This window comes from Hermetia illucens, chromosome 6 (assembly GCF_905115235.1).
Source record: "Hermetia illucens chromosome 6, iHerIll2.2.curated.20191125, whole genome shotgun sequence".
Lineage (NCBI taxonomy): Eukaryota > Metazoa > Arthropoda > Insecta > Diptera > Stratiomyidae > Hermetia > Hermetia illucens.
Genome location: NC_051854.1, coordinates 22516836 through 22528998, shown reverse-complemented (window position 1 = coordinate 22528998; position 12163 = coordinate 22516836). Strand labels below are relative to the sequence as shown.

General features: G+C 42.7%; 1 protein-coding gene across 1 annotated transcript in view; it reads right to left on the bottom strand.

Moving 5' to 3' along the window:
- Window positions 1-7246, bottom strand: part of LOC119658823 (putative protein TPRXL) — a 221102-nt gene extending 213856 nt beyond the window's left edge. The window contains exon 1 of the mRNA XM_038066555.1: window positions 5538-7246. Within this exon, the coding sequence (XP_037922483.1) occupies window positions 5538-6670 (1133 nt within the window). The 5' untranslated portion in view covers window positions 6671-7246. The remainder of the gene's footprint in view (window positions 1-5537) is intronic.
- Window positions 7247-12163: the final 4917 nt, after the last annotated feature.

Sequence of the window (12163 nt, the reverse complement as noted above, 5' to 3'; positions counted from 1 at the left end):
AGAAGTTTTCTATATTCTGTGACCGTTTATGTCGGCTTAACATCACGGTTTTCGACGCGAGGTACAAAATGAAATTCAGCTAAACTAAACTTTAGAAGAATTTCTGCTAATGCAGTGATATCAAGCTCCCATCCGTTTCACATTGAAGATTGGCTCCGATCCCAGCTTACAGGTTCTCGACTGCAATAGCAGTTTAAGCAATATTATATATTTCTACTCCAGTTCACTTTTCATTTGTGATCAATTTTTAAACAAAATCTTCATTTAGCAGGAAGGAGATGCATACGTTATGTACGTCTTTTGTTTTTGAAACGTCAGTTTTTGGTCACTGCGTGTTAAAAATATGGACAATATCACAAATATTATATCACCTGTAATATATATTTCACTCGGTAGTCGACATTATCAAACATTTCTCTTATTTTGCAAACACTAATATTTCAAGAACAAATTGTTCCCTTCTTCAATTCAAGATATTTGACAATAGTTTTATGGGCAGATTTTACTCGAAAACTGCCACCGCCATTAAGAAGGACGGTGGCGGATGGTGATGTTTTGTGGTGTGATATCACTGCGGCACAGACATTACAAAACGTTACGTTTCTGAAGAGTAATAGTATCATTTTTACTATTCTATTATGTGTTTATGTTTTGTTGTTAAGTAAGGTTGTGATCTTTGAGTTACTTTTGGTGATGGTAATATGGTTTTATCCTTTAAAGTGATATAATTTTTGTGATATTACATACATCACCTACTCGACTCTACTGTAGGAGTTTCGTATGTTGGGTATTATTGTAAAACAGAAACTTTCTGAATTTGGAAACTTATTAAATATTGCTACTGAGTAGCCAAAGACTCAAATTGTAACCGTGACAATCATTCACTGTGTTCTAAAAATAAAAACGCATTAATTAAAAGGAATAGAGGATTTGCATAATAATTATGGGCAAGTTTGTGGGTACAGTATGTGACCGTTCGAATGTAACTCTGCATGAAATTCCCAGTTAGTATCTTCGCAATGCACTCACGCTGAAGGCTTCGATAATTGAATTAGTTATGTTCACTAGGAACGTGAAGTGAGGCAGCTATACGCTACCTACTTTAGCAGGGGCGGAAATTCAGCTTGTATAAACAGTGCTGTAGGATTGTGATAGGTAAGACCTAGGAAGTTGCACCAAAACGGATCCTTGGAATGTATACATCCATAATAAAACCTATTTTGATGCTTGCATGCATCTTCTGGTGACCGCAGGCTCGGTTGCCAAAGTATTGCTGGAGCAACGAGTACTATGCCGACTGCAGTATTCGAAGCTATCATAAATCTACCCCTCATTCATTTGGAAGAGAAACGCAAAGCAGACAACGACTTATATGTGTATATTCGATACTTTTGGAACGTGGAAAAGCGGCCAATCATGCGGTCATGCGTCCATTTAGAAATTCCTTGATAAATATCTGGTGGCTCTGATGCTGGCTGATCGTATTGTTTTAGATTCGTCTTTGAGAAGCCATATTCTGTCCGGATACCTGAGTGGTTAGAGCACAAGGCTATCGTACGGAAGGTAGCGGTTCAAATCTCACTGGTGTCAGTTGAATTTGTAGCACGATTTAACTTCGTATACCAGTCGACTCAGCTGTGAATGAGTACCTGAGTCAAATCAGGGTAATAATCTCGGGCGAGCGCAATGCTGACCACATTGCTTCCTACAGTGCACTGTAATCCTGTAGTGCACCGTTACGGTCTTGAATGAAGTGCTCTAACACATTTCAAGGCCCTGATCTAATTGGACTGCTGTGGCAACGACTATTATTATTATTAAGACATATTCGGTTATAATCACCAAAAGAGAAGAATGGTCCATAAATGGCCATGATTCTTTTCAGGTTACAGATGTAATAATCTTCAACGATGGGTCAGTCATAGAAAACCGATCGAGCGCAGGGGTGTTCTCGGGTAATCCGATTATGCAATTGGCTTGACCTCTCGGAAAAATGACGACCATAGTCCAGGCAAAGAGATATGCCATTTTATTGGTAGCAGAAGAATTTTTGGGGCAAAAATGGAGGGGACGCACTATTCGAATCTGTTCCGACAGTCGGGCAGCATTATTAACACTAAACAGCAACGGCATATCAAAGCAATTGGTGTGGATTTGCTATCAGTTGCTGCTGAAACTCTGCCAGCTGAAGAAAACATTACTGATGTGGGTGCCAGGGCATCCAAACATCACTGATAATGAGGAGGCTGACACACTGGCTCGCCAAGGTTCTTAATCCACAATGGTATAGCTAGAATTAGTTTTTCATATCCGGCCATCTACTGTTAAGTCTATTTTGAAGGGTGAAATTGCAAGGATTTACGCCACCGAGTGGAGAAATTTGAACACTTACGACAGGCGAAAATCCTAGTGAAAGAATCTGGGACATGGCATGGGAACCCTAGTAGGGATTTTACGGGATACTGGTCCTTAAACATTGAAAAAAAAACATTGGAGTGGTGGTGCTGGCTATATGCAACCAATGTGAGGAGGAGGAAAAGACGGCCCTGCACTCCATTTGCAGCTGTCCGGCCTCCTCAGATTTGAGCCGAAGATAACTCGGTGAGGTTTTTATTCAATGAAGAATCTATTCGCTTTCTGCCTCTGGAGAATGTTCTCAGATTTGCAAAAGCCTGTGAACGCCTGTGGGAAGGGGGGTGGGGGTCGAAGTGGGAAGCCATTAAATAGGCGATTTACGGGGATAGTACAATGAACCTAACCAAGGCCTGAGTGCTTAGAGCCGCTGCTTCCCTAATTAAACTAAACTAAACTCGTCGACCTGGGTACAAAGCCGGAAAGTTTGGAGTTATTTATAGAATCAGGCTTAGACCGAATAATAGCTGACGGGCCATTGATTATTATGAGGTTGTAGTCAAAGTGTAATATCAGAAATACCACAAATGGCTCCACTTGTTCCATCTGAGATAACATTTACGATTTTATGTCCGACTAAGTAACTAAAATCCGCACATAGCAATTAGCAGCTCAAAGGGCTTATTCCAGCCTCCCAAAAACTTTTCCGTCCTGAACGCCTCATTATAGGGTACAACAAAATGATTTTTCCAACCTGATGTATTCCGCGGAGATGTAGGTTTTTAGCGAGAAGGGGTTAGCAACTTATTAACCAACTTCTTCTTATTTAGTCCACGTCCCGTTCGGGATCGGTTTGTTTAAATTGGGATCGCTACTGTTTTCGAATCCAAGTGTAATCCTCAGCTTAGCATTTTTGAGAGGTGATCAATGGGACGGATTGTTTTTCTCTGATAACGGATATCAAATTAGTTGCCAAGGGCTTAGGCAGCTAATATAAATATAACCAAGAAAGCGCACTACCATCTTCCGTGAAAGGTAATGAACTAGTTTTGATATCTCAAATAACGATGGTTTCACAATAAATGAAGTGCCCCCAGAAGTAGAAGGAAGCATTTTTTCTTTACTTTTGGAACTATACACACATATATAAAATATAAAAATAAAATATATAAAAGTGCTAATAATAACGCCAAATCCTTGCAGTAGATGGTTTTGGCGGCATCCATCCAGAAGAGAATGGAAAGCTCAATGCAAGAAACAACTGGAGCAGATATACATACGTTCGCGCATTAGTATCCATGGCTATAAAGCTATGAAAACAAGAGCACAAAAGGATTTTTGTTAGGTTTTCGAAGATGCAAAAGTATAATATATAAATATATTGCACCACCCTTACTGGCGACCAACATTTCATATGGGTTATTGGTACCATTTATAATGATAACTATGTAGGTTTGCGATCCACGTATGATCCGCTTATTTAGCATTCGTGCAGCATCATCCTGAAAGCAAAGTATATACATGTGATCCCTTTTTTGGAGGATAGCAAGCGGATCTTGAAGGTTTTATGTAAAAAAAACCTTATTAAAATTGATGTCTGTCTGTCTGTCTGTCTGTCACACGCATTTTTCTCGGAAACGGTTATTGCGATTGATAAAAAAATTGGTGAAAAGATGGCTGTGAACGCTCCCGCATATGTGGGTCACATCATTCTACGTAGGATTTAAGGGGGGAGAGGTTCCATACATGGAGGAAGTAAATTTTCTTTTCCCGAAATATATTCATGTGGGGTATCAAATGAAAGGTATCGGTTAGTATTTTCCGAAGCTGGTCTGGTCTGGTATGTCTTTGCAAATTAATAAAAAGCAAGCAATAATCCACCTCGCTATTTGAATAATACCATCCTAGGGAGAGAGGTTAGACAGCCCAAACATATTTACTTTTGCTCTGGTTGAAGTTGCACATCATTACCTGCCCAGCATCCTATCACCAAACTTGTGATGTAAAATCTCTGCCCAGATACCTCCTCAAGGAAAGCAACATTCTTACACCGTCAAAAGAACTGTCACAAAGACAACGGGGTGGTAACAGCTGAACTGAAGTTAAAGATCAATTTCAATCAGCGGAAGTAACCGTGAATCTAATATCCACTCAATTCTAATTTTTAATTGGACCTCTTCAGCTTTTATCCCGTTCACAAGCGGGGTCGGCTTGTCGGGATCAGTTTCGCCATTTGGCTCTATCAGATGGCTGATCTGGGTGCAATCTCGAGGCTTTTTAATCCCCATCCAGCGTATCAAGCCACGGTTTTTTTCGGCCTGCCTTTAGGTCGTTTACCATCGACTTCATTGTTCAGACCAATCTTGGCAAGTGAATTCTCGTTAGCGCGGATTGCGTGACCATACCATCGAAGACGCCTCTCTCCCAACTTTTCGACGATCGGTGCAACCATATAACGATCGCGAATATCCTCAGTTCGGATGTGATCAAAACATGTGACGCCACTAGTCCAATATAACATCTTCGTCTCTATTACCGCAAGACGTCGTTCATTGTCTTTTATAGTCGGCCTCAGAACACTCAGAACCAGGAAAAGATATAAAGATATGAAGATATTATCTGCACTAAAATCCTGGCCAAAAAATTAAGTGTGTATGGTAGAATGTACTCATCATAACGATGGCTCAATATTCCAAAGGAGGTGCAGTCATTGAAAAATTAAATTCAGGTTATATAACCAAAAATTTCAAAAACTAGAAGATATTATGAGTATATTTCTAAAATCATAATAGAAAAGCAGCATTTGGTGTTAGGATTTCAAGACATCTTTCCCAAATCTCAACAAAGAGCATTGAATGACGCCCATTATCTGTCAAGTGGGGTATCTGTACAATTTAGGTAAAACTACTGTAATACCAAAGATAATGTACTCAGAAGAGTTGTTGGCACTGATAACAGTTGCAGTCTCATAGGTTCATTGTAGAATGAAAGCTTCGCACTTAAAAAAGGAAACCTAGTTAACGTGGGACAACTCAACGCCGACGAAAGATAATATCTTGCCTACCCATTAAAAGATACCCTACAATCTCGCTTGAGATCACCTGATGGTCGATACCCTTCAAAAAGGACACCTTCAACCCATAACATCCTTAATTACATCCACTCTTATCATTCCAACGACTTACCGTCTTGTTTGTCGCGGAATCGATTGTGTCCAGCAAACAGGCGCCTGATGTGATTGTGATGAATTCCTACTTGATTTGTACGTGTATCCATACTGTGTCGGCCATACCTGAAGATCACCTTCGGCAGGATAGAATGTGTACAGACTATTTGTGGATGCCATCAATCGATTATTCTTCAATTCTGCCGTTAAATTGCTTTGTCGTGAAGAATTCAAATATTTATTTGTTAACGGACTAGATGCAGACGACGAGGAGGTTTGTGGTGTATCAGTTGATGCCGCGCTATTGATTGTTGTCGATGGTCGTAATCCACCATAATCATGGATTAGTAACGGATTATTGTTGTTGATTGTTGGGTTGGTGTGATGAAGATGGTCGCGATGACGGATTGCATCGACAGAATGTGACCGCGGAGGGTGGTGAATTGTTGTGCTCAGACTGTGCAAGTTGCTAAGCCCGCCAGGGGGTGGAAGTGGTGAAGTAAGATTGGACAAATTCGAAGGACCAGTTATGGAAGGATGTTGTGTTGTAGAACCGTTTATGGCCGGAGAAGTGGGCGCTTTGGCCTTCAGTCGCCGGTAGCCTCGGTTGTGTCCGCTCCGATTCTGCTGATAGTGCTGCGTTATCCTCGGTTGGTGCTGCTGATACAGCTGACTGCGCTGCTCTACTTGGACCGGTTGCTGATGATGCCGCTGCAAGGACGGTGACGATTTCTGACCATTGCCGGCACGTGGTATTGATACCATTTTATCCTTTAGTCGAATATCCGATTCTAGATTACCTTGAAGGCATATTATACTTGCTGGCCCATTTGGTTGGCTGTCGTGCTGTTTTTGCTGATGACCGCGACGCGGTGTAATTTGAGTATGTTGTACACCATCACGATCAGTGCGTTGCAATAAGTCGAAGGCTGGCGCCGCGGCGTAAGATACCGGAGAAGCTGCCGCGACTGTGGCTTGCGTTGAGGCTGATGTTGGGGGTGCCGCTACTGTTGCTGTGGCTGTTGCAGAGGACGATGACGTTAACTGTTCTGAATCGGTTGATATGCGATCGGGATCACTTTCGAAACCTTCATCGAGTGAACGTGTTGGGCTCAGAATTGGTTTGGAAGTGGAGTCAAGTTTGGTATCCATTCTGAATTGATATCTAATCCAATTGTATAGAACAATCTTTCAAGGGAAGATGAGTGTGATTTGATTTTGAAGGTAATAGTGACTGTCACTCTTGGAAAACACGACCACTTCACATTGTATTCACTCGCAAACCAAATTAGCTATATTCCCAGAAATTTATTTAGATTAGTATTGATCAATCAGCGGCACTTAAGATTCTGCACAGTCAACCATGTTCTCGCGACCACTTCCGAAACGAAAGAACACCTTGTCGTCATACACCACAATTAACACATCCAAAACATCCAGAAACGTGGGAAAATTATCGAAACATATATTGCCTTTTATAAATCCACGAAAATCTTTTCACACAAGATATTCCCCAGCTTCTCAATCTTCCTATAATCCACAAAGACAGACCACACAAGAGCGATTTTCGCACTTCACATCTACCGTCCATTCACGTACTTTCAGTAGACGCTCGAAATCGCTTTGATCATAGAACGCGACATTTAACGCAATCCAATTGCAACCGAAGAAAGTGACTATTCCGGACAACCGACCATTAGGCACTGTCTTCAGGTGATTTCAGGTGATCTTCTCCATGTTTAGTTGTTTTCACAGGTGAAGATCGCGCAACATTCACTCCACATCGCAGCATCAAAAACATGTTAGCGGCGGCGCTCAAAACGGGTTACTATCGTACGAAGAGTAACTGGCTTCTCTGGCAACATGTTGCTGCGCTGGATGCAGCAATGCTAGCAAGATCTCGGCTTAAGAGAGTCACTTTGCACGTTCATGTTCGGTTTGGTGGAAAGACTTTGGTGCGGTGGAAAATTGTTCGGAAATGCGTGAAAATATTGTAGTGAATTTGGTACCGAAATTCGTTTAAATAAGTGGAAATGTTAGTGCTGTGAATTCGGGAGTGTTTTTAGTGGAAATTCTGGTGAAAATATCGTATTGGGAAGGGAAGCTGTCATCTTTTCGGACACTTCATGCCTCGTGGTATGTAAAGCAAAATATATTTGGATGGTTTTCGTGTAAAATTATCTCCAGTATTTTCCTCTTCTAGGTAAATAAATGCAGGCGAAAAGGTAAGTGGATATTTTCACATTAATTCAGAAATCAAACTTTTGTCCAAAGCGACACATGGATTCCGCCGATAAGAATCCCAGATATAGGGGCCCTACCGGTCTACTTCTTATTTCTAAGATGCAGTCGAAGGCAGACCACTCCATAAACATGTTACGCATAAATCCCTTTCCACTGGATGGGAAATTATCCTGTCCAACTTGCAAGTTTTAATTAATTTATTAAGTCTGGTCTTAACCACTGGCGTGAAAGTCCTGTTGGGAATTTCGTCAAACTTCGAAGTCGTATTGCCATCACATATCCCTCATACTTCTTCTCCGGTAACTACAGATATGAGAAACTCATGGACCGGTAGTTTTTACCATTTTCAACAGGAGCAGTAGATTTTTGTCCTCACATCCTGTACATAACAACATGATTGGCGCTGGACTGAGTATCCTTATCTGCTGTGTGCAGTTTTCTGTAAAAATCTTATCGCAGCTTCATACTTCCTGCTGAATGTTACTTTAAATGTTCCGTTACTGCTGTTTCGACCACTAAATATCGGACTCTTTTGGAATCACCAGCAACGGGAAATATAAAACTGTTGCCAGACCGCGCACTCTAATGACCTCGTCGCGGAAACGCTTTTTCTTCTCATTTTAGAGATAAATAGCTATGTCTTTAATGAAGTAACGAACCTGATTAAGCTAGGGTGGATATAAAACGAAGCAAAGGGTGAAAATAATCGTCATAATCATTAAAGCGCAGCAACCGGCATTCGGTCTGTGCCTGCTTTAGCAAGGATCTCCAAAAATTCTAGTTTTGCGACGAGGTTTACCGATCCTATATCCCTAAAAGCTGTATGGTCTCCTAGCTTATGCCATTCCTCTATCTGAGGCAGGGTTTTTCCCGTCTTCTTTTCCTCGCCCTTACATACTCTCCGGCCTGGATCTTCTTACCCATATGGATGAAGGGACTCGCCCACCACAGCTTATTGAGCCGGATTTGATCCAAGACCGGACGTTTGTGGCATTGGTCATAGATTTCGTCATTATGTAGGCCCCGAAACTGTCCGCCCTGTAAGGGCTAATAGTTCTTCGGAGAATTCTTCTTTCGAACGCGGCCAAGAGTTCGTAATTATTCTTGCTAAAATCCGAAATCATCATCATCATACATAAGGACTGGCAAAATCATTGTCTTGTACAGTAAGACCTTTGATCCTTTCATGGGACGTTTGGAGCGAAACAGTTTTCGTGAACTGAAATAGGCTCCACTGGCTGCTAACCACCGTTCACGAATTTCATCGTCGTAGCTATTACCTCAAAGTTGTAGTCCCAGCCCCCGGACCCAACACCACCATGCACTTCGCTCCATTAATGGCATTAATGGGACTTACGATTTTAAAGCCGATGAATAGCACCGACTGTTTCTTTCATGGTTAGCGGTGGCAGCATCTTTCCGTCGTCTTCAGTTGGCGGGACCTCCAACTCGCCGATATTCTGGCCATTGAGCAGTTCATCAAAGTACCCAACTCATCCCCCGAATACGCCCATATGGCTGATGTGATAGATTTTCCTGGCACTTTTGTTTGAATCAGGAAACTTTTTGGTGTAACGTCGGGATTTCGATATTGCGGTATACGTTGCTGTTTTTAATGTACCATGGAGCGGTAGTAATCGCCTTGAGTATTCGGGATTGACCCTTTGCAGTAGGTCAGAGTTCGATATTCGAACTCCATAGCTGGATATCATATGTTCATATAGGCTTGATAACGGCCCATATTAGAACCTTATAGTCAAGTTTAACATTGCTGTTCTTATGTAGAAGCCAATATGCGTTCCTGAACTGGATTAGCATTTCCGCCTCTTTTGCTTCTATCTGCTTCCACTAATTTTGATTCTCCAGCGTGTTATTATTACTATTCTGTTAAGGGAAAGTCGCACCGCGTCCTTAAAGAACTATTGTGCCCCTTATACTGGTTATAGTGTACCAATTGATCATAGTATCTCAAGCAGGCCTATAACCGTCAGGAACTTTAATATGTTCCCTACTTCCAGATCTTTCAGCTTTGTATCTGGTATTAAGTGTTCTCCTAGATGCCTCGACCTACTTTGCACAGGTGCCGGACACCATTCCAGAACGTGTTTCGTCATACCCCTCACAAAACCTGCAGGCAGAGTCCATAGACATCCCTAGCTTCCCTAGGTGATAGTTTAGCCGACAATGACCAGTGACAATTCCCACTATGATTCGGAGGTTCTTTTCGCTGAGGTTTGAGCAATCCTTTGCGCGCATGGGTTCGTATCCCTCAATAAGCACTCTGGACTGCTCCATCGCTGGTAGGCCCGCCAGTATACTTCCCTCAACCGTTCCTCTTCATTTGTTAGTGTCATAGCCATGAAACCGTTTCCGATTCCACAGAAGGGTTCTGGCCTGTGTAAAGGCGTCGATGCTACCTTCTTGGCTAGTTCGTCCACTGCCTCGTTAGCTTCCAATCCAACATGGCCTGGAACCAAAATTATCTAGACCTTGTTGGACTAGCTGAGTGTATTCAGTCTCTCAAGGCATTCCCACACCTGTTTAGAGTTCACCTGGTTGGACCTAAGTGCCTTGATCGCTGCTTGGCTATCGGTGAAAACAGCTATGTTCTGCCCCATTGGCTCAAAGTACATTTTCCTTGGACCAATGACACCGGCACCCGTTCCCTCTGCTGTAAGGGAGCCTTCAGTTTGCCAAGTAATCATTTGATGGTTTAAGCTGTATGTCGCAGCCACACTCTTCCAGTTTGCCTTGTTACTCCAAAGTGTTTCAAACTTCTTATCGAAGTGAAACCTCGTTGTCATGTTATCCCTTGGTATCAGTAATTCGGGATACCGCCTAGAAAGAATATCAACCTTCCTACGATTTGGGCAACTCCCCGTCTCACTGATACTACCGGGCATCCTAAATATTGCCCTCCTTGCCTGCATCTGTATGTGCAGATGGAGAAGGGTTAATCCCAGAAGGACCTCCAGGGATGCCGTCGGGCATGTTCTCATTGTCCCACTGGTACACACGCAAGCCAGTCTTTAGTGCTTATGTAATTCCCTGGCTTGTGTGTTCTTTCTGCCCAGATTACCGCTCCATAAGTAATGAAGGTCCGTGAAAAGAAACACCTCTACCACAAATTTCTCGACGATAAAACGCCTGCTAATTGGCAAATTTATAAGAATGCCAACCGGGAAGCAAAGAAAGCGGTCGCTGTCACCCGAGCAAACCATTTCAAAAATCTTTACGATAAACTGGACACTCGGGATGGCGAGAGAGATCTGTATCGACTTGCTAAAAGCCGTGATGAACGCACACAGGATATCGAACACTTCTGTTGTGTTAATGACAAGAACGGTACTTTGCTTACCAACCGTCGAGCCGCAACGGATAGATGGCGAGAATACTTCGAGCAGATTTCAACTGAAGAATTTGCTCATCCTCCACTTCCACAATCATTGCCGACATTTGGAGCAGTTCCACCAGTCAGCGCAACTGAAGTCGAGGAGGCAATAAAACAAATGAAATCAGGGAAAGCAACAGGACCTGACGACATCGCATCTGAGCTCTGGAAAGCGAAGAGCTGGGACCCAACACTGTGGCTCAGTGAATTCTTTAACCGGGTTATTCAGGAAGGAAGGACACCATCTGACTGGCAAGAAAGTACCACTGTTCCAATATGGAAAAAGAAAGGTAGCCCAGCAGAATGTTCAAATTACCGTCCGATCCGGTTACTTTCCCACACCATGAAGATTTTTGAACGCATTCTTGACAACCGTATTCGCGAAATCGTTGAAATAACCGTGAATCAAGCCGGATTTGTCAAGAACTGCGGAACTACTGACGCAATACACGTTGCGCGGTTACTCATGGAGAAACACCGTGAGAAGCATCGCCCTCTTTACATTGCCTTTCTGGATCTAGAGGAAGCGTTTGACCGTTTACCACACGAACTCATCTGGTATGCTTTACGACAACACTTCGTGCCAGAAGAACTCGTGCGCTGGGTTCAATTGCTCTACCACGATCCGAAAAGTAAAGTTCGAAATATGGCGGGTGTATCAAAACCGCTTCGTGTCTCTGTTGGAGTTCATCAAGAAAGTGCCCTCTCACCACTCCTCTTTGTCCTTGTTATGGACACCGTCACACGGGATATCCAACGTCCAGCGCCCTACACACTGTTTTATGCAGATGACGTTTTCCTAGCATCTGATAGCAAAAATGATCTCGAGCAACTTGTTCAAAAATGGAATGATCGCCTCATGCAACACGGTCTCAGATTGAATTTAAACAAAACTGAATTTTTGACGACCGATCCCCATGAAACAGGCACAATCACTGTGAGCGGCAGTGATCTGCCCAGAACTGAGCGATTATTTAAATCGCCTCGGGTCAACGCTATCAGCCAATGGA